This window comes from Lonchura striata, chromosome 14 (assembly GCF_046129695.1).
Source record: "Lonchura striata isolate bLonStr1 chromosome 14, bLonStr1.mat, whole genome shotgun sequence".
Taxonomy (NCBI): domain Eukaryota; kingdom Metazoa; phylum Chordata; class Aves; order Passeriformes; family Estrildidae; genus Lonchura; species Lonchura striata.
The window spans coordinates 15,448,829-15,475,093 of record NC_134616.1 but is presented as its reverse complement, the minus strand read 5'-3'; the positions used below and the strand labels follow the sequence as shown (position 1 = coordinate 15,475,093).

General features: G+C 55.5%; 1 protein-coding gene and 1 long non-coding RNA gene across 2 annotated transcripts; both read left to right on the top strand.

The window, feature by feature from the left end:
• Positions 1–5,388: 5,388 nt before the first annotated feature.
• On the top strand, positions 5,389–16,886 carry TMLHE (trimethyllysine hydroxylase, epsilon). The gene is made up of 8 exons (XM_021544248.3): positions 5,389–5,513; positions 8,922–9,158; positions 10,091–10,267; positions 11,576–11,855; positions 12,875–12,994; positions 13,342–13,578; positions 14,242–14,380; positions 15,221–16,886. Exons 2-8 carry the CDS (start codon positions 8,996–8,998, stop codon positions 15,350–15,352), a joined length of 1,248 nt encoding a protein of 415 aa, XP_021399923.2. The 5' UTR covers positions 5,389–5,513; positions 8,922–8,995; the 3' UTR covers positions 15,353–16,886.
• A 7,426-nt stretch (positions 16,887–24,312) lies between these two features.
• Positions 24,313–25,383, top strand: LOC110477976 (uncharacterized). The gene is made up of 3 exons (XR_002466682.3): positions 24,313–24,419; positions 24,636–24,708; positions 25,225–25,383. It is a non-coding gene; the product is annotated as an uncharacterized LOC110477976 (long non-coding RNA).
• Positions 25,384–26,265: the final 882 nt, after the last annotated feature.

Genomic DNA, 26,265 nt, shown 5'->3' with positions numbered 1-26,265 from the left:
AACCAAGGGAACAACATCAGCCAGGACAGAATAAACAAACATCCGAGTTTGGGCTTCCTTCCTTCCTTCAAATAACAAAAAAAAAAAAAAAAAAAAAAAAAAAAAAAAAAACCAAAAACCCAGAGATGGAGAATTCAATTATATTTTAAAAGATAGAAAAAAGTCAAATAAATAAGCATTTGTGTTTCCATGGGGACATGATGCATTCCTGAGAGCGGGAGCTTGGCCTTGGGAAGAAGCAATGCTGGAGCAACAAAGCCAGTGATGCCACAAGTGGCCCCATGTGCAGCCCACCACTGCGCCCAAGGGACCAGCATAGGTCCCTTGGCTCTGATAGCCCTTGGATCAGCAGAAGTTGTCCATGGACTCTCAGGTCACAAACACACAGTCATGGCTCACCAGGAACTCACAGCCTGTTTGGAGGGGAACTCCAGGTAGGAGAGATTGTTTTCCTCTTTCTCTTTCATTCCCACAGCAAAGGTAGGTCAGGACCAGCCACCTGCTGGAGCAGGATCCTGGACAAGGGGGGAGTTTTCCTCTGGAGCTCCAGGGCTGGGGGAGATGGGCCTGGGCTCCTCTGGGAATGCAGAGGGAAGAAAGCTGCTCCTCTGGGAATGCAGGGGGAAATGCCTGTGGCATTCCAAATCTCAGATTGTATCCAGGTAGGAATGTTTGGCTCCTCCCCTGGGCAGAGCAGCTCCCCATGGGATGATGGAATTTTCTCAGCCATGCAGGGACACTCAGTGGCCATGAACAGGAGATAATTAATAATTAATGGCCCATGAACAGAAGAGATTCTCCTGGAGGGAAGATTGGTTGTGGAAGAGATAAAGAAAACTGCCCAATGAACAGAAAATAACTGCCTCACCTCTAAGAGATGGCAAATAGAATACAGATATAAGAGATATCTAAGAGATATACATGCAGATATGGATACAGGCCCAGTGTCATGAGTAGTTCACCCTAAAACAAGGTCTCCTTGAGGTATGCATTGAGTCTCTCCATCTTTTTGCATCACCTACCAGGTGCAACCTGGTCCCTGAGTGAAGACAACCCCAAAGATGGGATTGTCCTTGCTGGAGGCAGAATTAACCAAGACAGTTTTCCCCAGCATATCACTCACGTGTACCACTGGATCCTTACATCTGGTGCTCACAGGGGCTCAGATTGGGCAGGGCCTGCTCGGGTGTTGACTCAACATGTGGCCTGTAGTGGATTGTGCTGGGTGGGTCATTAATTTGGGGTTCTGTTGGGTTAGTTGGGTTGGGTCATTCCTGTTGGGTTAGGTCAAGGTGGGTTTTCCATGCTGGATTACATTGGACATTCGTGTTGGGTTGGGCCATTCGTGTTGGGTTGGGCCATTTGTGTTGGCTTCCCCTGGATTGGTTGGGTTGGGTTTTTCTGGATCATTCATGTTGGGCAGAGGTGAGGTGGGTCCCTCATTAAGCTGTTCCGACACTCACAGCAACATTTTTCAGAGCTTTTGCCCTGCAAACCATTTCCAGGAACATCTCCTTGGCTCAGCCACCCTTGGTTCCTGCTGCTCTGATGCAAATTGCCACTGGATTTCCTGGAAAACATGAATTCCCTGTCCTAACCTTGTCCAGAAACATCCCCCACATGCAGAGAGAAACCTCTGCGTGCCCTGCACGTCACCCAAAGCTCTGCTTGACATCAGCACCACCAGAGCCACTTCCAAGAAATCCCGGGCTAGGGAAGGGGGACGTATTTCTTGCACAACTCCACGGAGCAGGCCTGAGGGAGGATGCACCTGTAGCATCCGGAGTATTTTTCCTTTGCGCGTGGCCGTGGGAGCCCCTTGGTGTGGGACCAGCTGGCAGGGCCTGGCAGGGCCTTTCCCAGGCAGAGGGCTAATTCCATGTCCCCTGCCGGATGCAGGATCTCGTCACCAGCACCCGCTGGAGAAGGGAAGAGCATTGTGTGGGCTGTTGCTTTTTTTAAAGCCGCTTGTGACCCCAGGAGCAGTGTGTGAGTGAGGAAGGAGGGGACAAAGGGGGAGGGCAGAAAAATTCCCAGATCGCAGCTCTCCCTGGGAAATCCCCAGAAAGTTCCCAGGCACTTTCTTTCCCAGCATATGCATTCCTACGTGCTGAGGCCAAGCAGCAGGTGCATCCCAGAGCATTTGGCTCCTGCGGGGCACATGGGCCTCCTCCAGGAGGGCCTCAGCTCTGCTGTCCCTGTCCCACGGAACCCTGTGGGGCACAGAAGGGACCACAGATCCCAGTGAGCTCCAGAGACCACCATGCTCCACAGCCGAGGAGAAACAACCCCGTGAACATAACCCATGGGCCATGCCAGTGCTGCTGCGCTGCCCATCCCAAAGGCAGCCAGCGGGGCACCACGGAATGGGAATTCCCCCTCCTCAGAGCCCCCAGAGCTCCCATCCCAGCCCTTCAGCTCAGGCACGGTTTGATCCCGTTTGCCCGCATCCATCACTCCCATCCGGAACATTCCTGGATCCCGCAGGAACGCGGTGAGTCCCTGCCGGTCCCAGGGGCTGTGCCCGGACACAGAGGGAGAGGAGCCTGGGCTTTCTGCCAGGAAGGACCGAGGGACAGGCGACAGGCACTGCCCGAGCACGGGGAGCAGGAGGCTGCTGATCGCATCCGCTGCCTCCCCCCGGGAGCCGGTACCGGGGCACGATCGCACCCCGGCAAGGGCCTGTGACAAATTCTCATGGAGGCCGGGATGCCTTTGCCGTGAGCTCACCCAGTGACTAACTTGTTTATCTCCCGCGGGAGCTGCGCCGAGGTTTTGGGAAGCAGCAGATCCCCGACAGCTCCTCTGCCTGTTCCAGGCGCCGCCCCCACCCCTTTCCTGAAAAACACGCGGAAATCAGGAATCCGCGGTGGCACCAGCGCGTCCCCTCGCTGCGAGGACAGCGACAGCGAGCGGCTCCTCAGCCCACACACCCACAGCAGGGAAACTGGAAAGAATCGGAACACCTGGATTTTGAAAAACCAGGCTTGGAAATTCCGGCACAGCGCTGGGGAGCATCTCCCAGGTGCTTCGCTGGGGCGGTTTGTTTGCACAGGTACCGAGGAGGCACCGCTGAGACCTCATCCTGCCCCATTCCCAACCCAGGGAGGCACCAGCGTGTTTAAACACACAGCAGGATGTCCCTAGAAATGTTCCAGGCCAGGGTGGACGGGGCTTGGAGGAACCTGGGACAGTGGAAGGTGTCTCTGCCCATGGCAGGGACTTGGAAGGGGATGAGCTTTAGGGTCTGTTTCAACCCAAACCATTCTGGAATTCTCTGTGTCTGACATCGCAATCCCCAGGTAACCACTGCCAGGGCTCCTGTGTCACCAGTGTCATCTGCACTCCCCAGTGCCACGAGCCGCTCCCACTGGCGGGTCCGGAGCTTTTTCTGATGCACCAGCTCAATCCCTGCGGGTGCTTCGTGCCGCAGAACAACCCGGAGCTCCAGGGAGCGGAGCCGCTGTCCCGAGGCTCCCGGCGGGTGCTCACCGCGCCGCCCCGGGGCATCTCCGGGGCTCGGAGCGCCCTGCAGGGAGGCGGCGAAGGGCAGGGTTGGCCGGGGGCGATGGAAGGGGGGCGAGGGGCGGCGGTGGCCACCGCCGGGCCAAGGCAGCCCTCCAGCGGGGACCCGCCGCCTGCCCGCCGCGCAGTGTGTGCCGGTTTGGATGCAAATCAGCGCTTTGTAACCCAAAAGGTGATGTGTGTATCCCCGGCACCGCATCAGCCGCAGCGGGGAAGAACCGGGACAGGGACAGGAGAAGGGAGGACCGTGACGGGGAAGGGGTAGGCAGGGACAGGGACAGAACAGAGATGGGAGCAGGGACAGGGACAGGGATGGGGCAAGTAGTAGCAGGGACGGGGATGGGGTAAGGCAGTGACAGGGATGGGGAAAGGGACAGGGACGGGCACGGGCACAGGGACAGAGACAGGGATGGGCACAAGGACGGGGACAGGGACAGAGACGGGGACAGGGACAGAGACGGGGACAGGGACGGGCACAAGGACAGGCACAGGGACAGAGGCGGGCACAGGGATGGGGATAGGGATAGGGACGGGGACAGGGATGGGGAAAGGAACAGGAACGGGCACAGGGACGGGGACAGGGCAGCGCCGCTCCTCTCGCTGTCCCTGTGCCCGCCTGCCCGCCAGGGGGCAGCACTCGGCCCGCTCCGTGCCCAGCCCGTCCCGCTGCCGCTGTCCGCACGCCGGCGGCGCCCGCGCGTCCCGGGGCGTGCGCCGCGCTCCGTCCCTGCCCCGAGCTCCATCCCCGCCCCGAGCTCCGTCCCTGCCCCGAGCTCCGTCCCTGCCCCGAGCTCCGTCCCTGCCCCGAGCTCCGTCCCCTGCCCCGAGCTCCATCCCCTGCCCCGAGCTCCGTCCCCTGCCCCGAGCTCCATCCCTTGCCCCGAGCTCCATCCCCTGCCCCGAGCTCCATCCCTGCCTCGAGCTCCATCCCCGCCCCGACCTCCGTCCCTGCCCCGAGCTCCATCCCCCGCCCCGAGCTCCATCCCCTGCCCCGAGCTCCGTCCCCCGCCCCGCGCTCCGTCCCCCGCCCCGAGCTCCATCCCCGCCCCGCGCTCCGTCCCCCGCCCCGAGCTCCATCCCTTGCCCCGAGCTCCATCCCCCGCCCCGAGCTCCATCCCTTGCCCCGAGCTCCGCTCCTGCCCCGAGCTCCATCCCCCGCCCCGAGCTCCGTCCCTGCCCCGAGCTCCATCCCCCGCCCCGCGTTCCATCCCTTGCCCCGAGCTCCGCTCCTGCCCCGAGCTCCATCCCCCGCCCCGAGCTCCGTCCCTTGCCCCGAGCTCCATCCCCGCCCCGCGCTCCATCCCCCGCCCCGAGCTCCATCCCCCGCCCCGAGCTCCATCCCCCGCCCCGAGCTCCATCCCCCGCCCCGCGTTCCATCCCTTGCCCCGAGCTCCATCCCCCGCCCCGAGCTCCGTGCCGCCGCGGCGCTCGGAACCGCGGTCTCCCGGCCCGAAGCCGGGGCGGTCTCGGGCGGCCCGGTCCCGTCCCGCCCCGTGGTTTGCGGGCGCTCCGCCCCGCGTGTCTCCATGCCGGCGGCGGCCCCGCCCCGGCCCCGCCGCCGCCCGCGGGCTCCGGGGCCCGGCCGCGCCGCTCCGAGGCCCCGCGGAGCCGCCGAGGTGCGTCGGGGGCCGAGGCGGTCGCGGTGCCCCCCGGCCCCCGAGCTCGGAGCGGGGCTCGGGGGCTGCGCTCGGGCCGCCTCGCAGAGAGACCGTTTGCAGCGCGGCTTTTTTCCTTGTTTTTTCCTCTTTACAGCGCCGCCGATAACGCCGCTTCCCCCCGGCAGCAGCGGCCGGTGTGCGGAAGCTCCGAGCGGCTTTCTCGGCCTGGTGGGCGCAGGGAGGCGGAGGAGGAGGAGGAGGGAGCGGCGAAGAGCCCGGAGCAGCGGCGCTGACCTGCGGGATTCCCTCCGGCAGAGCCTCCGTGGTCCCTGCAGCATCCCCAGCCCCGCTCCGTCATCCCGCAGCTCCGCCCGCGTTCCAGGCTCCCAGGTAATGCCCGGCCGGGCTCACACGGGAATTACGGTCCCAGCGAAAGGCAATGAAAGGCTGCAGCTCGTGGGCAGAGCTGTTTTCCCTCATTCCCTGCAAAAAAACAACCCCACCCTGCTAGGGAGAGCTGCCTGGCTTCTCTTTGCCCAGGTAGGACCCAGAGCATGGAGTGATTTAGCAATAGGAGTTTACTGGAGTAACTCCTCTGGGGGGGTTCTACCATCAGGGCTGGCTGCTTTGCTGATAAAAAAAAAAAAAAAAAAAAAAAAAAAAAAAAAAAAAAAAAAAAAACAGAATTAGAATTTGTTTCTGTTGAGCTGTGTGGCCTGGAAAGGCTTTGCTTGGGAGAAACGCAAACAGGTTCTGGGAATGGGATCTGGTGTCAGGTGGTCAGTGTGAAACGTGGGGTGAGCAGATAATTCCCTTTGCTTCCAGGAAAATGAAGTAGCTGTGAAGCTGGCAGTGCCTGGGATGTCTTTATTAGCTCCTTAATTTCATTGAAATCCCACGTGGGGAAGGTCTGGAATGGGAATCTGGTTCCTGACAGCTGAGATCTGATGGAGTTGTCTGCAGGGTGAGGGCAGGAGCTCAGCAGGGAACAGCCAGTCTGCTTTTTGTCTCCGTGGTAATTAATTGTAATTAACTGAGTCAGCTCAGGCTGTTAAACTCTGCATGTGTCCTGTCCAAGAGGTGCTGCCGTCCTGGGGGATCTGGTTTGCCACCTGGGTTTGTGCTCTTGGCTCCTCTGGCTCTGGCAGAGTCCTCAGGCCAGCTCAGCCTTTGCAGAATTCCTCTTTTTCTTGATGTTTCTTCACTGCAGAGAGAACTGTCAGGTTAAAGGATCCCAGAGGATCAAAAGCCAAATTCCTTTCCCTCACTTAGGACTGTTGTCCAAAGTCCCTCCCTGTTCCATGTGGAACAGTAACTTTGGTTCCAGCCAGGTGCTTCCAGAAGTAAAAACTGAGTGAGTGTGAGCAGCTGAACGTTTGAGGTGTTTTTAATAGAAAACACCACATTTTTTCAGAGGAGCTGGACAATCAGGCTGGAGGGCAGCAGGGTCATCCCTTGCCCCAAAGGGTTTAGCTAAAAGCTGGTGAAGGCCTCCAGATTTGTGGGGTTTCTCCTTTCTTAGATGTTCCCACTGCTGAAACTATTTGGTCACTCACATTTTCACCATCTCCTTTGCCCAGAATGGGGAGTGTGGCTTTTCCTCAGAGAGGTTAAACACGGTTTTGTTTCCTTAAAATGTTTCTTGTGAGACAAACTGCAGTGTTAGGGTTAGAGTTAACCCCTGAGAAATCCAGCCTTCCTTTGTGCTCCTTCCACAGCATCTCCTGTCCTTTCTCTCCAAAGACTGATGGGAATTCCTCAGAACACAATGGATTTGAGGTTTCTGCTTTTCCCTCCAGTACTGTTCTCTCCTTCACCCTGTGGGTCCTGTGTCACCCATGTGTGTTTATGCACTGAGTATTTAATGTCTGCTCCCTCCTGCCCTTTCCCTTTGAATTCCAAGGGAAATTTTGTCTGGAATTCTCTCATTTCACTGCTGCCCAGGTGTCTGGACATAAAGGATAAAGGTGAGGTAGCAGGAGGTGCAGGAAGAGAGTTTGCTGTTCACATAGCTCATCCAGCTGTCAGCTCTGGTAAAACAACAAAAATTATAAATCCTCCCTCATCATACAGATTTTTGGGGGTTCAATGCCTCTTAATTTTAGTATCTCTTGGAAAGATGTAATTTAAGGCTCTTACTGAGCTGCCTGTGGTGTTTTCTTCTAGGAAGAGCAACACAAGATCTCCCTGATTAGGTTTAATTATCTGGGTCACTTCCCATTACCTGTGTTAATTCCCTGCTCGGTTTTGATATTGGGAGAGGAGGAGATGAAAGAAATGTGTGTGGAAAGATCAAGGCTGGAGCTGCCCCAGGCACAGGCCATGTGCTAAGGGATCTGTGGGTGAGCCTTTTTGTGGTATTTTGGGTCCTGTTTGTGTGTGCAAACAAGATTTATTCTGTTTCCCACCCCTCACTGGGATAGTGGGTCCAAAAGCCAAACTGGACAGTTTCCCTCTCTCAGATAATCTTAGGCTTTGTGAGTCGTTGGTTCAGGGATTTAAATAATTTCTTGAAGATTTTAAAGCTGATAAACATTGGGGCAGCTCCTGGGTTTTGTAGCTGTAGGTTTTCTTCTCTTGGTTATGAGATTTGCATGTCAGATGGGGCTCATTCCTCTTCCTAGAGCAGATTTTCAAAGCTGGGCAGCAGGAACAGGAGATGGATATCTTGGAGGCTGGAGCAGGGGGTTTGGTCTCTTCTCCCAGGTACAAGGGATAGGACAAGAAGAAACACCCTCAAGCTGTGCCAGGGGAGGTTTCGATTGGATGTTGGGAAAATTTCTCATGGAAAGGGCTTTGTGGCTGAAGTGTGGCTCAAATGTTCTCTTCAAAAACATTCCCACTTTTTCTCACTAGGGATGTCTGCATTCTTTTATCCCTGCTTAACAAGTTGCTGGTTGGGAATGTGGCACCTCTGTGGATTTGGTTGTTATCAGCAGCTTTTGAGGTCTCTGCAGAGCAGAAGCAGCTTGGACAGCCAGAGCTCCAGTGTCTGGACTCTCCAGATAAGAAAATGAAGGAAAATCAGAAGTCTAGGATAAGAATTGCTTTCTGAGCCTGTGTCTTATCCAGAGAGACCACATTTTAGTGCACTTCAAAGTGCTGTTAAAATCCTGCTGAGTTTAGACCTGGCCCTCAGAAATTCATAAACATAATGGGCATTTAGACTGAGGCATCATCTCTTAAAACTTGTCAGGTTTTTGCCCTTGCTCTTTGCACTGAAGAGTTGTTACAAATGTCCCTCAGAGAAATCGCCTTCTAATCTCTATCCTAAAATTAATCACGGTGGTTTCTCCTCCATGCCAGCTGTGTCCTTCACCAGCAGCAGAGATCTTCCTCCTCCTCCTCATTGTTTTGCCTGCTTTTTCTAGAACTGACCTAATTACTGGGTTCCTCTGTTACTGATTCTCTAACCAAGGTCACTTTGCTTCCCTGATTGCTGCAGTTCCATCCAGGAATGGTGAATTCATAATGGGAATGCTGGAGGGGGGAGAAGACCTTCAGAGATGAGGCTTTGTCACTGCTTTGCACAAGAGTGTTGAACACAGCTGTCTGTCTCGGAATGGCTTTGCCTGGTAAATCACAGAATCATGGAATGGCTTGGGTTGGAAGGGACCTTAAAGCTCATCCCATTCCACCTCCTGCCATGGGCAGCCTTCCATGATCCCAGGTGGCTCCAAGCCCCATCTCCAACCTGGCCTTGGGCACTGCCAGGGATCCAGGGGCAGCCACAGCTGCTCTGGGCACCCTGCCTGCCCACCCTCACAGGATCCCGGCATGTCCTTTGTGTCTCCTCAGGGCTGTGTCCTGCTGGGGTTTAGGACAGAGGATCACATCTGAGTCACCTTGTCCCCTCTCTCCTGACTGCCGGGATGTGGTGGCAGAGGCTGGCGTGGCTGCGGCGTGGGAGCTCCGGACGTCGCTGGCCGTGGCTGCCCCGGGGCCCCAGGCCCATCCTGGCTGCCCCAGCACGCTGCCACCCCACGGCCCCGGCGTCCCCACAGTGTGCCTGGCAGCTGCACCCAGACCATCTCGGTAGGTGTGCTGGGGAGGGTGCTCCTGCTCTGCCTGGGGACAGCAGGGAGGGGTTCCACCCTTGTTCCCTGCAATGATGGATGTTTTCCTTCTGAAATAGCCCGTGTTAGAGGGATGCACACTGGGGGCTGTTTCATGTTCCCTGCTGGAATTCCCAAAGGCAGGATGGAGCAGCCTTGTCTTCTATGATAAGTGAGGCACTGCTAAATAAGTAATCAAAGCCAGGGATTCCTGAACAAAAACTGAGCCATGCCCTGTCAGGCACCATTTTCTGTGCCATGCTCAGGCACAGCCCCCTCAGCTCCGGTGTGTTCCCACCTTGTGCAGGGTGTTGGTGTTACAGTGAGCTCATGGGCACTCTGTGCCCCCTTCCCCGGGACCCTGTGACTCTGATCAGACAACCCTGGACCCCTCCTTCCTGCCCCAACGGGGCTGGGGGAGAGCCAGGGAAGCCCACCGTGTCCAAAGTCTGTATAGACCCCTGACATTTCCTGTTTGTCCTCTTTTGCCCTGCTCTCCCCTGGACACCACAGAATAAAGAGAGCTGAACCAACATACATCGGGGTAAGAGCCTCTTTTGGAAATCTTTGCCATTTCCTGATATTCCTCCCCTCACAGCCTCAGACCTCTGGGCTAGCCTGATATTCAGAGGGCTGTGTGAGGGGGGAACGTCATGTTGGCAGCTGTGGCCAGTGAGATCTCAGTACTCCGAGTCACTTGCAAGCAAAGGGAATTGCTCAGCATTTTTACACAGTGGCCCCAAAGCAAAGGAGTCGGGCCTTTGATCCTCTGCCATGTCCTCCTCACGTGACAATTTATGTCAAGGGGTACCACTGTAACTGGAATGATAAGGTGTGGGCTCTGGGCTTCAGTTCTTGCCTCTGTTTGTCCTTCTGTTGCCCCAAAGCCTCCTCTGCTCCCATCCCTGGCAGAGCTGAGGTACGGCAGCACCGTGATGCGCCTGGACTTCGTGTGGCTGCGCGACCACTGCCGCTCCGCCTCCTGCTACAACGCCAAGACCAAGCAGCGCAGCCTGGACACGGCCAGCGTGGACCTGGGCATCCAGCCCCAGGCCGTGCGGGTGGATGAGACCACGCTCTTCCTCACCTGTGAGTCCTGAGCTGCTGTGCCTGCTGATGGACAGCATTGCCCCCAGATCTGCCTGGCTGGGAAGATACTGAGCCATGAGCAGGTTTTAAACACTGCACTCACTCTGAACCCGTGCTTCCAAAGAAAGGCTCAGCAGTCTCTGTTGTTCAGTCTCAAGGCAGTTTATTGCAAGTTATCTAAAAGATTTTCTCCTTGGGCTGCTGTGGTTTGCTCAGCAGCTCAGGTAGAGGCACACACACACCCTGACATCCTCTCTGTCTGCTGTCTTCTTCTTCTCTCCCCCTACCCAGGGCTGCTGCTATCTTTTATATGATATATTACATGTTCCATGTTTACAGTTTTCCCCCAATACCTACTACCTATGTTACAAAGTGCTTTTCTACTCTAAACCAATCCATAAGTGCCAGCATCACCAAGAACGTGGAGGCAAGGAAGAAGAAGTATGAAGAACAGGATCAGCCCACTTTCCTCCATCTTAGAACTTCTGACTCCCATGTACAAAGTAAAAACCCCCCTGTACAGGTGCTAAAACCCCCCTGTACAATACTAAAAAATTTTCCCCTCTACTTTGTAACTACTTTTACTATACTATCTAACCCTTTGTGACTGCTTGTTCCACCTCCAAAGTTGGTAATTCATTCCATGGCTCAAACTCAAAATCACAGCTGTTTGCAGCTGCCTGCCAGGGTCTAAAATGCTTCTGACCAAGGCCTGGAACCTCCAAAAATGTCTGAGAGACATTTTGAGTTCCAACATGAATGCACCTCTGCATCAAAGTGGTGTGGTTTGCCTGCCCCAGCCCTTCGTGTGTGTATGTCTGGGCTGGTCAAACTCCCCCAGCAGTGCAGGTGGTGAACAGATGGAACGTGACATGGTTGCTTCTCTTTTCCTTCCCTGACTTGTGTGAGCAGCTGTCAGCCCTGCTCACCATGCCTGCTCTCTATCCTTTCTCCTCACTTTCCCAGCTGCTTTCTTCCTTTTGGTGGGGCTTACCTTGATTTGAGGGCTTGACTTCAGAGCTTTGATTGTCCTTAGAGGCCTGTCAACAAAAGCCAAAACCACTGCAGATGCAACAGTTGGCTGGGAATTTGGAGAGGGTTGCAGCAGCTGCCTTGGGTTTGGAGTTGTGGCAGCAATGACAACGCCTTTAGGACTCGTGGCCTTTCAGGTCACATTTTGGATGGCAGCAGAGTGCAAAGGACCCATCCCCAGACAGATGACAAGGGTGAGGCCTGTCCTGGGCTGACAGGTGCCACGATGTCGGGCTGGTCAGTGGGATTTTGGTGACTCTGTTGTCCCTGTGCCAGGGCCAGATGGACACGTGACACGGTACGGGCTGGAGTGGCTGGCGAGGAACAGCTACGAGGGACAGAAGCAGCAGGTCATGCACCCCCGGATCCTCTGGAATGCTGAGATCTATCAGCAAGCCCAGGTCCCCTCCATCGACTGCCGGAGCTTCCTGGAGACAGACGAGGGGCTGAAGGAATTCCTGCAGAACTTCTTGTTGTACGGGATTGCTTTTGTGGAGAATGTCACTCCCACCAAAGAGGACACGGAAATCTTGGCAAAGAGGATCAGCATAATCAGGTATTTGGGCTATCCTGAGAAGTATAAACTTGTTTTCTTTCTGTTTGGAAAGCTGCTGCCCCTTTGTCCTGTGTTTTGTGTGGCATGGCCTGGTGTGCAGACAAATGCTCTGGCTGCTCCCCTGGACCTGGGATGGAGGATCCCACTGTGGGATCCACCCTCCTTTATGGAGGAGCTGTGAATCACTCAGTCATTGAGCTGCCCCCGAAGCATCCGATGACTTTTGTGACAGTGGGACCGTGCAGAGAGGAGGGACTGAAGGAAGTGGCTGGCTGGGAAGAGCAGGGCTTTGCGAGGAGAGACATTTCCTGTTATGACTTTGGGGGTCATGAGGGCAGCCTGGCCCTGGGAGCCAGGGAGATCAAAGACCAGTTGGAGCTCTTGCTAGAGAAAAACAGTGAGAGGTGTTGGTGCTGGGTTTGTGTAAAGCACCACCAGCATGGTAGGCCAGGAGCTGAGCCTGGGGCTTTATCCAAGCTGTAGAAACAGTTTGATTTGCCTGGGGCTGTTGGAAAAGGAGGGATTCTTCTTAATGAACAGTCACTCCAAATAGAAACAAGGGACTCCAGGGAATATCCAGCCAGCTTTTGTCTTCAGGCACCCTCCCCCTGGCCTTACCTGGTGTCCCTTCCCTCCTGTGCATGTTGGAGGGGGGAGGCAGTGAAAACAGGATATTGGGAAGAAGAAATGGAATTACTGGGCAAACCTGTGTGGATACAAGTAAGGGCTGGCTGCACTTAGGCAAGTCCTTGTGTCACCTCCATGACTGGGCATGATGGTTGGTAGGAAACATCAGTGGTTGTGGAAGGGAAGACTCGTCACCACCAGCTTTTTGGGGAGGAAAGAGAGGAGCTGAACACAAGAAGAGGGATTGGAAGCACCAACCCTGATAATCTGAATTTTTTGAAGTTGTTCTGCTTTAATGACTGTACATTGGACAGAGGGGAATAACTCAAATGTAGGGGAGGTTGTGCCTTACCCAGACACTGACCTATAATAACTGCCCATCTCTTTTCCAGAGAGACCATTTATGGCAGGATGTGGTACTTCACCTCTGACTTCTCCCGGGGAGACACAGCCTACACCAAGCTGGCCCTGGACCGGCACACGGACACCACCTACTTCCAGGAGCCCTGCGGGTACGTGCTGCTGCAGGGACACCTTCACTGCCCCAGGCTGCTCAAAGCCCCATCCAACCCGTCCGTGGACACTTCCAGGGATGGGGCAGCCACAGCCTCTTTGGGTTTGGATTTTGGGTGACACATTGTGCTGCAGCTCCTGAAGTCCCCAGACTCGTTTCACTAGGTTTGGGAAGCAGCACAGGCAGCGCTGCCTCCTCACCCAGGAAAACGTGTGGGATTGGGTCTGGAGAAGCAGCAAGGATGGGGTGGTGCATCCCTGCACACACACTGTGCTCCTGGGGAGCACCTTGTGCCCGGGGGACAGGCAGCCAAGGCCATTCCTCTCGGATTCTGTCCCGGTGCAGCATCCAGGTGTTCCACTGCCTGAAGCACGAGGGCACGGGCGGGCGGACGCTGCTGGTGGACGGGTTCCACGCGGCCGAGCGGGTGCTGCGCCAGGCCCCGGAGCACTTCGAGCTGCTGGCCAAGGTGCCCCTCAAACACGAGTACGTGGAGAACATGGGCGGCTGCCACAACCACATGATCGGAGTGGGGCCGGTGCTCAACGTCTACCCCTGGAACAACGAGCTTTACCTCATCAGGTAATGGCCAGGAGGCCTCTGGGGTGGAGAGGGCGTTGTGGTGGTGGTTCTCCAGAACGTTCCATGGGCTGAACACCAGTGTATCTTTGATGAGCAGGGTTGTAGCCACAGGAACACACCCCGTGTTCCTCCTGCTTTAGAGGAAGCTTCAGCACTGCTGATACAAAGATGGTTGTCGGTGCTGAGCTTTGATTTTTTTTTTACTCCTGGCATTCTCTTTTCAGCTCCAAGCTCTCATCCCATTCTATTTGAGATGCAGAAGAGTTCATCCCTTCTCTGAAGAAGCCCCTAGAAACTATCCTGGCACTCAGGGAACAGGGAGAGTGCAGAATGATCCCTTGCAAAGGGAACTTGGGCTGATTTTTGAAACTCCAGTTTGCCTCAGTTCTAGAGGTTGTGCGGCATTGCTTTGCACTTTCATTGTAAGCAACCCTCAGTCTAGCCATGTCCTTCCATGGAAAACCAGGAAGAACAAGTGTACACTTGATAGTAAACTCCTCTTGCTCTCAGTGCTGTTTCCTAAAGTCCTGTGCTCACAGCACAGCCTCACGGGTCACCTCTGCAGCCTCCCTTAAATGCCCACTGATCCCACAGGCTCCTGAGGTTCTCTTGGAAGCACCTGGAGCCACGCTGGGCAGTCTCTTGTCTCTCCTCTCCATGCAGGTACAACAACTACGACCGTGCCGTGTTCAACACGGTGCCCCATGACGTGGTGCGCCGCTGGTACCGGGCACACCGCGCCCTCACCGCCGAGCTGCGCCGGCCCGACAACGAGCTCTGGGTCAAGCTGAAGCCAGGCAAGGTGGGACCTGCAGCTGCATCCTCTAGGACTGGTCCAGGGCGGCACTGGGGGCTGTGGGTTTGGCACAGGGAGAAGGGCAGGGTGCTCCGTGGGTGTGCTGGTGTCTGGGCACTGCCATATCCAGCAGTTTTCCTCGTTCTGGGTGCTCCAGGGTTCACAGTAGTGGCTTCTGCGTGTGTGTTTTCCTGCTGTCCTAAAGCAGTATGAGATCCCAGGTGAGGCAGAGATGTTTAGTTCAAGCTCTGCCTCAGAGGAAAGTTACTCCCAGTTTCCAGCCACTGAAATGAGAATCCTCAGGAGCAGAGAGGCCAGAACGCTTAATGTTCAGGCTTTCACTTCTTCCAGAAGAAAATAGAGTTCTGAGGTTATGTTTGAGCTCTTACATGGGTAAGTGACACCTCAGAGGCAGGTGGTTGGGGCTGCTCCCTCCCTGGAAGTGTTCAAATCCAGATTCCGTGGGGCTTGGAGCAACCTGGGATAGTGGAAGGTGTCCCTGCCCATGGCAGAGGGTGGAACAAGATGGGTTTTAAGGTTCCTTCCAACCCAAGCATTCTGGGATTCAATGATAAGTTGGCCACTGTCTACTGCTGGTGAACTATTTCGTCTCCAGTAGAAAGGCAAATCCCAAAATGTGTTTCTGGGCTGTCTCCATAAAGAGCTGGTGAAAGAGCTGTGCTGGATCCTGTGGAACAGCTGGCTGTAGCCTCACCAGTGCCAATGTGGAACAGGAGGCTCGTGCCCACTATGCTACACCCTTACCTGCTCTTCCAGTGTCCAGAGGCTCCTGGCCGTGCCTGCTGTGGTTGCTGTCCTCCTGATGACCTTTTTCCTTTCCTGCAGGTCCTGTTTGTGGATAACTGGCGTGTCCTGCACGGCCGGGAGGCTTTCACGGGGTACCGGCAGCTCTGCGGGTGTTACCTGACCAGGGACGACGTGCTGAACACTGCCCGCCTGCTGGGGCTGCAGGCCTAGCCCACCCTCCAGAGAGCCAGGCAGCCCCCAGTCCCACCTCGGGGAGAGGCAGGGCCCTCCCAGTCACACTTTTGGGAGATCCAGCAGCCCCTCAGTGCCACCCCTGGGAGAGGTGGGAGCCCTCAGCCCCACTCCACACCAGGCCAGGTGAGCTGGTGCCTCCCCAGGTGCTCCAGGCCCTCTGTGCTGGTGCCTCACCATGACACAGACACTGCAATACCTCAGACACCTCCACCCTCTCCAAGCAGCTCCCAGGACCTGCTCAGGCGAGGGGGCAGGTGGAAATCAAAGGTTGTGGTACCATTTTTTGGGACCGCACTGATTCTTTGAGCACAGGCAGCTCTTGCTGTCTGTGCTCCCAGCCAGGGTGGCTCAGTCATGGTTAATCCCACCACACTAAGTGCTCCTTCAAGCAAGTGCCTTCAGGATTCCCTGTTTGGCCTTTTTTTTTCAGCTGCCAGTTTTAGGGGACTTCTAGCAGAGCAGAATGGAAATCTCCGGGATCTTGTCTCTTATCACTGATCAAGCAGCCAAGCTGCCTGACAGAGGGCCTGGTGTACTTTGAGTGTTTCTGGGCAGGTTTAGGTTAGAGAAGGAAAAGGGAAGCACCAGGATCTGCATGTTGGGAAGCAGAGATGACAATGTTAGATGAGGGATGGAATTCCCACTTTTCCTTGACTTCCAGTACTGCCATGCTGCTGTTCCCTCTGCCTGTTTCACTGCACTTGAGGGCAAGGCTCAGCAACCCCAGGATTTCTGACAAACTTCCTCTTCCATCCTTTCTTAAGGCATTGGTGTTAGGTCATCATCATACTCTGTGGTGCACGAAACTCACTCTTTGGGTGCATTTTTTTTCCTAAAATTCTCCTCTAAATGTAACTCAGAAGTGCCTTTCAGCTCCTGGGAGCTGGGATCTGGCACGCTAAGTGCCGCAGGGTAAGGAACAAAAGCAAATCCTGCTGTTAGACATTTTTCATTCTGCCATATCTTTTGGGGTGTTCCCTCTGCTCCGACGTGACCTTAAAGCCAGGCTGTGTCCCTTCACCCCTGACTGTGCTGTGTGAGGTGCTCTGTGCCCTCAGGGCAGGGGCAGTGCAGGTGCACAGGTGCTGAACTCGCTGCTCTTGTTTAATCCAAACACTGAATGTAGAGATCATGGTGCCACGACTCTCCTGAAATCTGCTCTTGCTGTGGGCTGAGCTCCCCGGTGCTCCCAGTCCCAGTGTTCCCTTCCCAGTGCTTCCCATTCCCAGTGAGCCCCTGGGAGTCAGCAGGGCTCAGAGGGATTTCTGAGCCCAGGCTGGGCAGATGGTGCCAGGGCAGCTGCCCTCTGTCAAGTTAAGCTCCATTAGCAGTCTTGGATCCTGCTAGGAGCCAATTTTAAAACTTAGCAGGAAAATTAAGCCCCCCTCCAGCCAACCCCTTTCTGCAGTGGAAGAAAAACACTAGGAGAGGTTCTGAGTTGGAGTCACAATTTCCTGAAGAAATTGCAATGATCACAATGATATTAATAAAAGATTCTACGAAATGAGAATGGTTTGCCCACAGAAAGGGTGTTTACCATCAAAAAGTGTCACCAGGTCCCTGGGACAAAGGTGAGAGGTGGCGGCTGGGACCTGTGGGGAGACTCCCATTGGAGTGAGCCCAGCAAAAGAAACTGGATCCCTCCTCTTCCAGTTTTGGAAGGGGACAAAGCCACTCCCACAGCCAAGAAAGAAAAATGGTTCTGCTTGCAGTGTCAGAGCATTCCCTGCTGGAAATGGCCCTCCTCCCGCGGTGGGGACAGCGCGGCTGAATGTCCTCGGGCTGGGCTGAGCCACCGCGGCATCCCCCACTGCCCTCCCTCATCCCTGATCCCTCATCCTCATCCGTGTCGCTGTTCGGACCTTTCCCTGGCCACACGATGGCACAAGACGCCAGAAATTGGTGTCTCAAAAACCCATCCCAGGCGGGCTCGGGGCTCCCGGCGGTGCCGGTGCAGTTCGTGCCGCTGCTCTCTCTCTCTCTCCATCCCCCTGGAGAAGCCCAGGAATCGCTGTTCAGAGCCTCCGTGGCTGTGAACGTTTTTTAGGAGCGGTGGGATGTGGTGCCCGTCGTACCAGAGGGTGAAGCAGAGGGCGGGGTGATGTGGGAGCATTGGAGGCTCGGTCTGGGGACCTGCGGGACGCTGGGGCTGGGCTGAAGGCAGGTGAGGCCAGCGCGGCTGATGGAACCCGGAGAGAGGCTGGAGGTGTTGCTGTGGCCCGGGATGCTCCGTTCCCATCTGCACATCCCGGGTTTGGTGTCCTTTTTGGCTGGGGCTGTCTGTCCCTCACCTCGAGTGGGTCCCCTCTCCCACACGCCCAGACCTTCAGCTGGCTCCACTGCCCCGTCCCTGTTTGCTGGCTTGTCCCACAGGGACCCCAATTCCTCCCTTGGAACCCCTCCCTTTCCTCTTGCCTCTGCACTTCAGCCCCTCCTTCAGCGTTTGGGGCTCCCCAGAGTCCTCAGCCCTACAGTGAAACCAAGTCCTCCTCACTGACCTGCTGGCCACATTTTCCCTCCAGTATCTCCCAGAGCTTCCCATTTCCCCCCAGTGCACTCCAGAGCCCTTTGCTCACTCCCAGCTCTCAGAATTATGCAGGTGCAGCTTTCAGTGCATCGCCCTTGGTTCCCTCTGGTGCCACCGAGAGCCTCTGGACCTTCACAGGACTCGAATAAAACAGGGGGAAGCTGCTTCCAGCACAGCTGACAAGTATTTCCATTTTTAGCTTCCCTCCTCATTTGGGGCTTGGAGCAACCTGGTCCAGTAGAAGGGGTCTCTTCCCATGGCTGGAGGGTAGAACGGGGTGGGTTTTAAGGTCCCTCGCAACCCAAACCCGTCTGGAATTCCATTATTTTGAGACAGATGTAACCAAATTAGGTCCCCGGCTCCTGATTCCAGGAGCATCCCTCCCGTAAACTGAAATTTCCTTTGCAGAAAGCCTGTGGGACGTAGGTGATCCCAGCACACCTCACGGGGTGGAGGGAAAAGCTGCTCACTTTTTCAAGGTGTTTTAGAACCAGACTGAACCCCTGCTCCCCCCAGAACCGGGCTGGGGGGGGGGAGTTCCAATTCTGCTGCAGGCTCTGGGAGAGGTTGAGCTGTGGGGAAGGGATGGGGATAGATCTAATGGCCTCGGGGCATGAAAATAACCTGGGATATCCCCCGTAATTTTTATTCCTGTGGGAATAAAAATTCCCTGCCCTGTGCAGACAGAGCCCCGGGCGGCCCGGGAGCCGCCGATGGATCCGAGCGCGGAGCCGGAGCCATCGGCAGCTCCTTTTCCCCCGGGGGAACGGGGACAGGAGCGGGAGCTGCCGCTGCTGCCACTCCCGGCGAGAGCCTGGGAGGGGAATGGGCAGGAAAACAGGCTGGGAATAGCCGCGGCACCGGGAATCCATCCCAGGGCTGCAAAGCCACGGTACCGCCTCACCTGCTGCTCTCAGCAGAGCGCGGAATTGTGAGGAGATTTTTTTATTTTTGTTTAAAATCGGGGCAATCTGGGGCTGTTTTCCCTCGGCAGATGCTGCTGTGCCAACCCGCGGAGCTGCTGGGCACTGCCTGGGTGCTCCTCGCAGGTAAGAGGGGTCCCGGGCTGGGCTGGGCTCCTCGCCTCCTCCAAATCCCTCTGGAGCCGAGCGTGGGGAGCTCTGTGCCGGACTTTTTAAGTGGGTAAAATGTTTAACCTACAAGGCAAACGCGTGTTTGTCCAAGGAGAGAGGAGGTGGAAGAGCCACACACAGCTCCGGGCATTAAAAGTCTGCTGCAGCCAGATTTATAGTGGGGCTGATAGATGTACTCAGACATAAATATCAGTATATATGTTGATATCTGTGTTCGTGTTAAAGATGGATGTGTAAAAAATATTTGGTGATTTTAAACCCACAAATTTTATTTCAGTTAAACTCACGTGAGTATTTTCACTGTGCTCCTTTAAATAGCCACTGGCTGCCTTGAAACACAAATCATGGGATAACAGGAGGGTTTGGGTTGAAAAGGACCCTAAGTTCATCCCATTCCATCCCCAGGTTGCTCTGAGCCCTGTCCAACCTGGCCTTGAACACTTCCAGGAATGGGGCAGCCACAGCTTCTCTGGGCAATGTGTGCTAGATCCAAATGCACAAAGATTTTCAGGATGGGCATCTAAAATGGAAGCCCATTACCCTACAGCTTGATTTTGGGATGATGTCAGTGAGCTCTCAGTGTCTGTAGGAAGAGTTTTGGCCATTGCAGCTGCAGAAGATGGAGCATTTTCCTCTTTCCTTCAACTCATTGTTCTGTTCTCTGTAAATAGTGTTTTCTCAGCAGAAAAAGGAAAATTTTCAGAGAATTTTTTTCAGAGAATAAGAATTTTTAATCATTAAATTGTCTGAGGAGCAGGAGGGCATGAAAACAGCTGCCTTTCAAGGTTATAAGAGTTAGAAATTAAAATCACCTGATGAACTTGACTTTTCCTGGATTGTCACACTTATCTTCCCTCCCAGCTGTGCAGCACCATCCCCAGTGGGAGCAGCAGGAGTTTCCAGGGCAGTTTTCCTGGCAGGTGCAGTGGGAATGCAGGTGAACAGGTGCTTATCGGGGCAGGAGCTGGGACAGGGCCGAGAGCAAACACAGCCTGTGAGGATCCCTGGCCTCTGCCCAGCCCCGGAGCCACGGGGCCGGGGAGCCTCCCCCTGCCTCTCCTCTCTCCTGGAATCCTCTTTGCCAGGGATGGGGGGCTGGCAGCTGTGACCTTCCCACAGCAGCTCCTCCATAAGTCCTTGAGCACCTGCCTGAGCCCAAATTGTTACAAGCCCAGAAATTTTGGGATGGTAACTGCATCCTGCACTGTGGGGGGCACGTGGGCACCTTCAGCCCCAAACAAGACCAGGAATTTTGTGGCTGTCACATCCTTGGAAGTGTTCAAAGGCAGGCTGAACAGGTTTGGAGCAGCCTGGTCTAGTGGAAGGTGTCTCTGCGGATGGCAGAGCTGGCATGGGCCAGGCTTTGAGCTCCCTTCCAACCCAAACCTTTCCAGGGTTCTCTGAATTGGGAATGAGCCATGGAAATTAGGTCAGTACAACAAAACCTCAGAAGCTCATTCCGCTGCTCTGCCATGGGCAGAGACACCTTTCCCCAGAGCAGTTGCTCCCATCCCTACCCCTCTCCTCCCTCCAGGGCTGCTGGTGCTGCTCCCTCCAGCTCTGGGAGCTGTCCACAGAGCCGTGGCTGTGGGATCCTCGGTGCTGCTCCCCGGGCTGGATAACACCCACAGCGATTCCATGTGCTGGGAATTCCTCAATGGCACCGGTCCCCACCCCATCCTGCAGCACGAGGGGGGGACCCACACCCCAGCCATCCACGCTCCCTATGCAGGACGAGCTGTTTTCCATCCATCCAATGGATCCCTCCTGCTGGAGGATGTCCAGCAAAGTGACAGTGGCACCTACAGAGTGACTGTCAGCTCAGGAGACAGGAGGAGCCTGGAAATCCAGCTGGAAGTCCTCCGTGAGTGGTGGGTGTGGGAGGGAGGAGTGGGGTGATGGATCCAAGCACCATCTGTCTGTACATGGAGCAAGAGCCAGGGCAAAGGGGCTGCAGAAGGGATTTGAGCAAAGGCTGACAGGCCAGTCCTGAGCTTGTTGGCACCTGCCATGTGTGGAGACAGCACCGAGGGACCTTGCAAAGAGGTTCCCAACCTGTCCTGGGGGAGCAAATCTGGAAGTGCTGCCCAGTGAGACCTTCCAGGGGCCTGGCTGGGTCAGTGGGACAAGTCCCATCCTGGAAAGGCAATTCCATCCCTTGTTTCTCACACAAGGGATGGAGGGACCGGTGGGAGGATAAAGGGATGACAGAGTGACTGGTAGGATGATGGAGGGACTAGTGGGGTGATGGGGGTGATGGAGGGACCAGTGGGAGGATGGAGGAACTGGGGGGGTGGTGGAGGAACCAGAGGGATAACAGAGGGACTGGTGGGTTGCTGTGACTCTGCCACCTGCAGGGTCCCTCCCCCCAGCACTTTGCCAGGAGACCCCTGGCAGAGCCAATGGAGCTGAGGTTTCTGGAGAGTCACCACCCTCTCAAGGCCAGGCTGTCCTGTTTGCTCTCTGCAGGCACCAGCTGCCACCACAGAGACAAGAGGCACTTGAAACAGCCCACAAGTCCCTCCTCAGCACTGCTGCTAGCAATTCCCTTAATTTGCTCTGGCTTATCTCACCAATCATGCCATGGCCATAATGCCACCACGGCCCTTCATCTCCCACCTCTCCATCCAACCACACACAATCTGAGTGGGATCTGCTGCCTTCTCTGCTATTTTCTCATTTCCTGATGCATTTCAAAATGCTCTGTACTTACCCACATCCATTAAAGCAGTGATTCAACTGCAAAAAGCACAATCCTGGAAAGCACAGCAGCAGGATGGACTTCCCAAGGGAAAGGCACCGTGACCACACCGTGGCTGCTGCTGTGGTGGCAATTGCAGCCCAAGGGCTCATCAGGGATGCTCCAGGTCACATTCACTGGCACAGATTCCCAGAGAAGTTGTGGCTGCCCCATCCCTGGCAGTGTCCAAGGCCAGGCTGGACAGGCCTTGGAGCAGCCTGGGATGGTGGAAGGTGTCCCCGTCCATGGTAGGGGGTGGAATGGCTTTAAGGTCTCTTCCCACCCAAACCATTTTGTGATTCTATGTCTGAGAGAAGCACTGGGGTCTCTGTTCCCTTTCCAGAGCCTGTGTCCCGCCCTCAGCTCCGGACCAGCAGCCTCCTGGCTCGGGCCTCCGGCCAGGTTGTCTGTGAGGTGGCAGAGGGCAGAGTGGACACCATCACCTGGAAGAAGGATGGGCAGCCCCTTCTCCCAGACAGAGTTCCCCAGCTGTCCAGCAGCCGCAGTGTTCTGTACCTGAGGCCAGCCAAGAAGTCAGACTGTGGCTCCTATTCCTGCAATGCCAGCAACGGGATCAGCTGGCAAGAAACCTCCCTGGAGGTCACCATCGAAGGTCTCACCTCCCACTGCTCCTCCTGCCCTCCACCCTTCCCTGGGGACGTCTCAGTGGTTCCATCCGCTCCCTCAGCCTCCATCCCCGTGGTCTGGCTGGCCTTCCCAGGAGGCAGTGCCCACACGCTGCTGCCAGGAGCTGGCCATCTTGGGATGAGCAGCAGCAATTCCCTGCCTCTGATCCCACCAAGGCACAGTCCTTGGCAGGAGATTGGCCATTCCCTCTTGGGGCAGGTCCAAAGCTATGGCAGGACTTGGGCAGGAGGGTGGCTGGGAAGATTTGAGGAGCACCCACCCCAGGCTGGACATTGCATGGAGCGTATTTGGCCACCAGCTGGCAAATAATTGGAATCTGTCCTGGTGATGGAGGATCCCTGCGGCCACCAGAGCCAGGGGGTTGGTCCTGTTGATGTCCTGTCTCTTGCCCCTCGGGGTCGCTCTTTTCCAGGTCTCTCCCATCGCTTGAAGCACACCCTGAGGATTGCGGTGATCGCTGTGGTCTTCGCTGCTGTCTCAGCGTGGGGATTAATTATTCCCGTCTGCCAGTCCGAAAAGCTCAGGATAAGTGAGCTGGGGGGAGCGGGACCCCATTTCCCTTGTGTGGCAGGGGAGAGCAAAGAACATTGCTCTGGGAACCCCCAAATCCTGGGATATCCTACAGCATCTGGGTGGGGATGGACTGTGTCCCACCCTGAGGAAGGGGTGATGGCTGCCACAGGATTCCCAGGGGTCACAGTGGTCACCCCGCTCTGCTCTGGGTTTTTAGGGGGGGAGCTCTGGAGGTGGCTCAGCTCCTACACCTGTGGGCTGGTGTGCATCGCCTGCATCCTGGATGGCACCGCTGGCATCCTCTGGATGTGGGAGGAAGGTCAGAGGGGGCTGTGGAGAGGTTTGGAGGGAGGGGGGACAAACCCCATGGGAGGGTCCAGTGGGGCCCAGAGAGGAAGGCAGTGAGGGACAGGGGAGTCACACCACAGAATGTGGGGGACAGACCCATCCAGAGAAATACATGATCCATGTGTGGTGTCCATATGTGATCTCCATGTGTGCTCTGCAGGTCTGGAGGAGCTGGACCACCATGTGCATTACACACCCCCCTGGACAATTAATACAGTTATTCCCCTTTTCCCAGAGCCCTTTCCCAGGATGAGTCCCAGCAGCACAGTAAAATGATCAGAGAATGGAGAGGCTGCAAGGAAAGGCTGGAAGTCAGAGGAGGGTGGGGAAGGCATGTAATGCAGAGTTCCCAGGTGTTGAAGGGGGTGGGCAATGGAACATTGAGGTCTCTGCCTTGTCCTGTTGTCTTCCAGGCCCTTCTGTGGTTGTCATACTGCCCGAGATCACCCTGAGCTACCTCACCGTGGTGACCTTCCTGGTTGCCACCACCGTGATTTTCCAGCCTACAGATTTCAGCCACCTGAAGTGCAAAAAGGGTGAGCGGTCCCACCAAGGATGGACCAAACTGGTCCACAGGGAGGTTATTCTGCCCAAAACGTCATCCCTAACATTTTAAAATGAGAACTCCTGTGCTGACCCAGGCTGGTAGATCCCTCACCAGTGCCTGGGTGAGGCCAGCCCTGCACCCATACCTCATCTACATCTCTTTTTCCTGTGCACCTCTGCAGCACAGCGCACCATGGGCTACGCTGCGCCGGGGGCCGTGGTGGCCGTGGTGCTGAGCAGCACCTTCCTCATCAAGAGCATCTACCACCGCCACGGTGAGCAGAGACCCTCCAGGGACCACCCCAAGAACACAGCTCATGACATCCCCACATCCCTTCAATTTGGCTGTTAGGCCTCCAAAAACAAGCCCAACAAACCAGGAGTTTCGGGGAAGTGAAATCTTGGCAGGAGCAAAATTCGGTTTCAACATCCTCCACCTATTTTATTTTCTAATTTTTTTGTGTGTGTTTGTGCTTTCATGGTGGCAACCTGCCTTCCTCCTTTCCCTGCCCCTGCTGTTTTCTCGGGCAGTAGAAGAAGGATGCACGGAGTTCATGGACGTGACCATCCTGGTGTGCAGCGCAGCGGCCGTGTCGGCCCTCCCGCTCCTCGCCATTGGCCTCTGCTGTAAGTCTGCTCCTCCTTCCCCTTCCAGCCCCTCACAACGCCTCGGTGTCCCCACACCAAGCAGCAGCCACAGGAATTGTTTAAAAGTGGTTTATTTGGCTTTTGTGAAGCCCCCGTGTTAAATAGTTCCCACTGACTGTTTCCCTCCCCTGGGAAGTCCTAAATACAGCACCCCATCCTTGGTGCCTCTCACACCTTCTCCTGATTTGGGGACAGATTTGTCTTTTACACGTCACACGACTCAGGGCTGGAGCAAGGACTGTGATGACTGTTGGATGGACAAAGCCAGGTAGGTCCTTTGTTCCTATTTTCCACATAAATTCCTCTTTTCCACATGAATTTGTACATCTTGAAGCAAAAGAAGCAGGATATGGAAACTATCCTGTGTTTTAGGTTAAGACCCAGACCCCAAGAAAGATCCAGCCCAGCTGTGCCCTGCAGCCCCTATGTTCTTGCTGGGTTTAGGGGGAGGCTCTGGTGGGGTCCCCATCCAGCAAAGCACTTGAGAGCCCACTCAAAACTCCCACTTATGGCCTCAACCTGAAGTTTTTAAACCTTAATTCCTCCTGGATTCATGGATTAACAGAATGGTTTAGGTGGAAAGGGAATTCTATGATTATCCAGTTCCACCCCCTGCGCTGGGCAGGGACACTTCCATGATCCCAGGCTGCTCCAAGCCCTGTCCAGCCTGGCCTTGGACACTTCCAGGGATCCACAGCTTCTCTGGGCACCCTGTGCCAGGCCTTCCCACCCTCAGATGGAACAGTTTGGATGCTCAGCATGTCCTCCCTCCTCTTCCTTCCAGGTCCTTTGAAATGTCTCAGCCAGGCACCAGGGACACCATTCCCAGCTGAGATCCATGTGGGTGCCTCTCACTTGGCTAAGCCAGTCCAAGCCTTCCCCCAGGTTTAGGGGGTTCAGGGGTCTCAGTTTGGGTTCCTCTGTGATCCTCATAATAAATGTCCATTAAATTAACCTGATTCTGCCTTTTTTAGTAATAAATCAGACCCAGGGGAGGCCAAATAAATGCACATTTCCCCCTTTCTTTCTGCAGAAAACCAAAGCCTGAAGTAGAGAAGCCCCTTTAGCAGCAGCTGCAGGAGTCTTTCACTTGTTCATTTAATGTTTGTTTACAACAATTTAGAGCTATTTGTGTAAGATATACCTGAAACTAGCATGAAATAACTTCTCTGGGAGTAACCCTGTCGTAACTTTAAATAGATTCCAGCTTTACCAGTAGTAAAGGCAGAGTAAGGACATGAAGGCACAAAAACCATAGTGGGAGGAGGTGGATGCTGTCAACAGCTCTTCCTCAGGTCCATCCCAGGGCGTCTGACACACTCTGGGATTTATTTACTCAGAAAATCGTACTCAGCCTGTGCCAGTGGCTGTTTGTCCTGGCTGTCACAACGCACTGAGATGTTTCCTGCAGCCCAAAGGAGCCTTTTCCACCCACAAACAGCTGCTGAGCACAGCCCTGCACCCAAAGGCCCCCAGAAGAACCCCAAACCTCCCCAAAAAGCTCCCCTGGGGCAGCCCCGACCCAGCTCCTTGGAAGGCAGCTCAACCCAGGCACTGCCAGGGCAGCTGCCAGGCTCCCATGACTCAGGGAATGGGGCCAGGTTAAAAATACCCTCACCCAGACTCGGGGCAGAGCTGCTGGGCTGTTCTTAACCCCAGCTGAGTCCCTGAGGCTGTCACTGCCACAGGAGCAGGTGAGGGAGGGGATGGGGATGCAGGAACCCCACAAGGGGAGCAAAGGATGTCCTCAAGAGGAAGGGATCATCTCCCAGAGCTGGACGCCAGGACAAATCCAGCATTCCCAGCCCTGCCAGCAGCCACGCCC

What these genes read in the sequence shown, in the direction of transcription:
- TMLHE (XM_021544248.3), top strand. Translation starts at nt 8,996, where the DNA reads ATGTGGTGGCAGAGGCTGGCGTGGCTGCGGCGTGGGAGCTCCGGACGT. An exon ending in AACGAGCTTTACCTCATCAG is followed by an intron (nt 13,579 to 14,241) that starts GTAATGGCCAGG and finishes CTCTCCATGCAG; the next exon opens with GTACAACAACTACGACCGTG. An exon ending in TCAAGCTGAAGCCAGGCAAG is followed by an intron (nt 14,381 to 15,220) that starts GTGGGACCTGCA and finishes CCTTTCCTGCAG; the next exon opens with GTCCTGTTTGTGGATAACTG.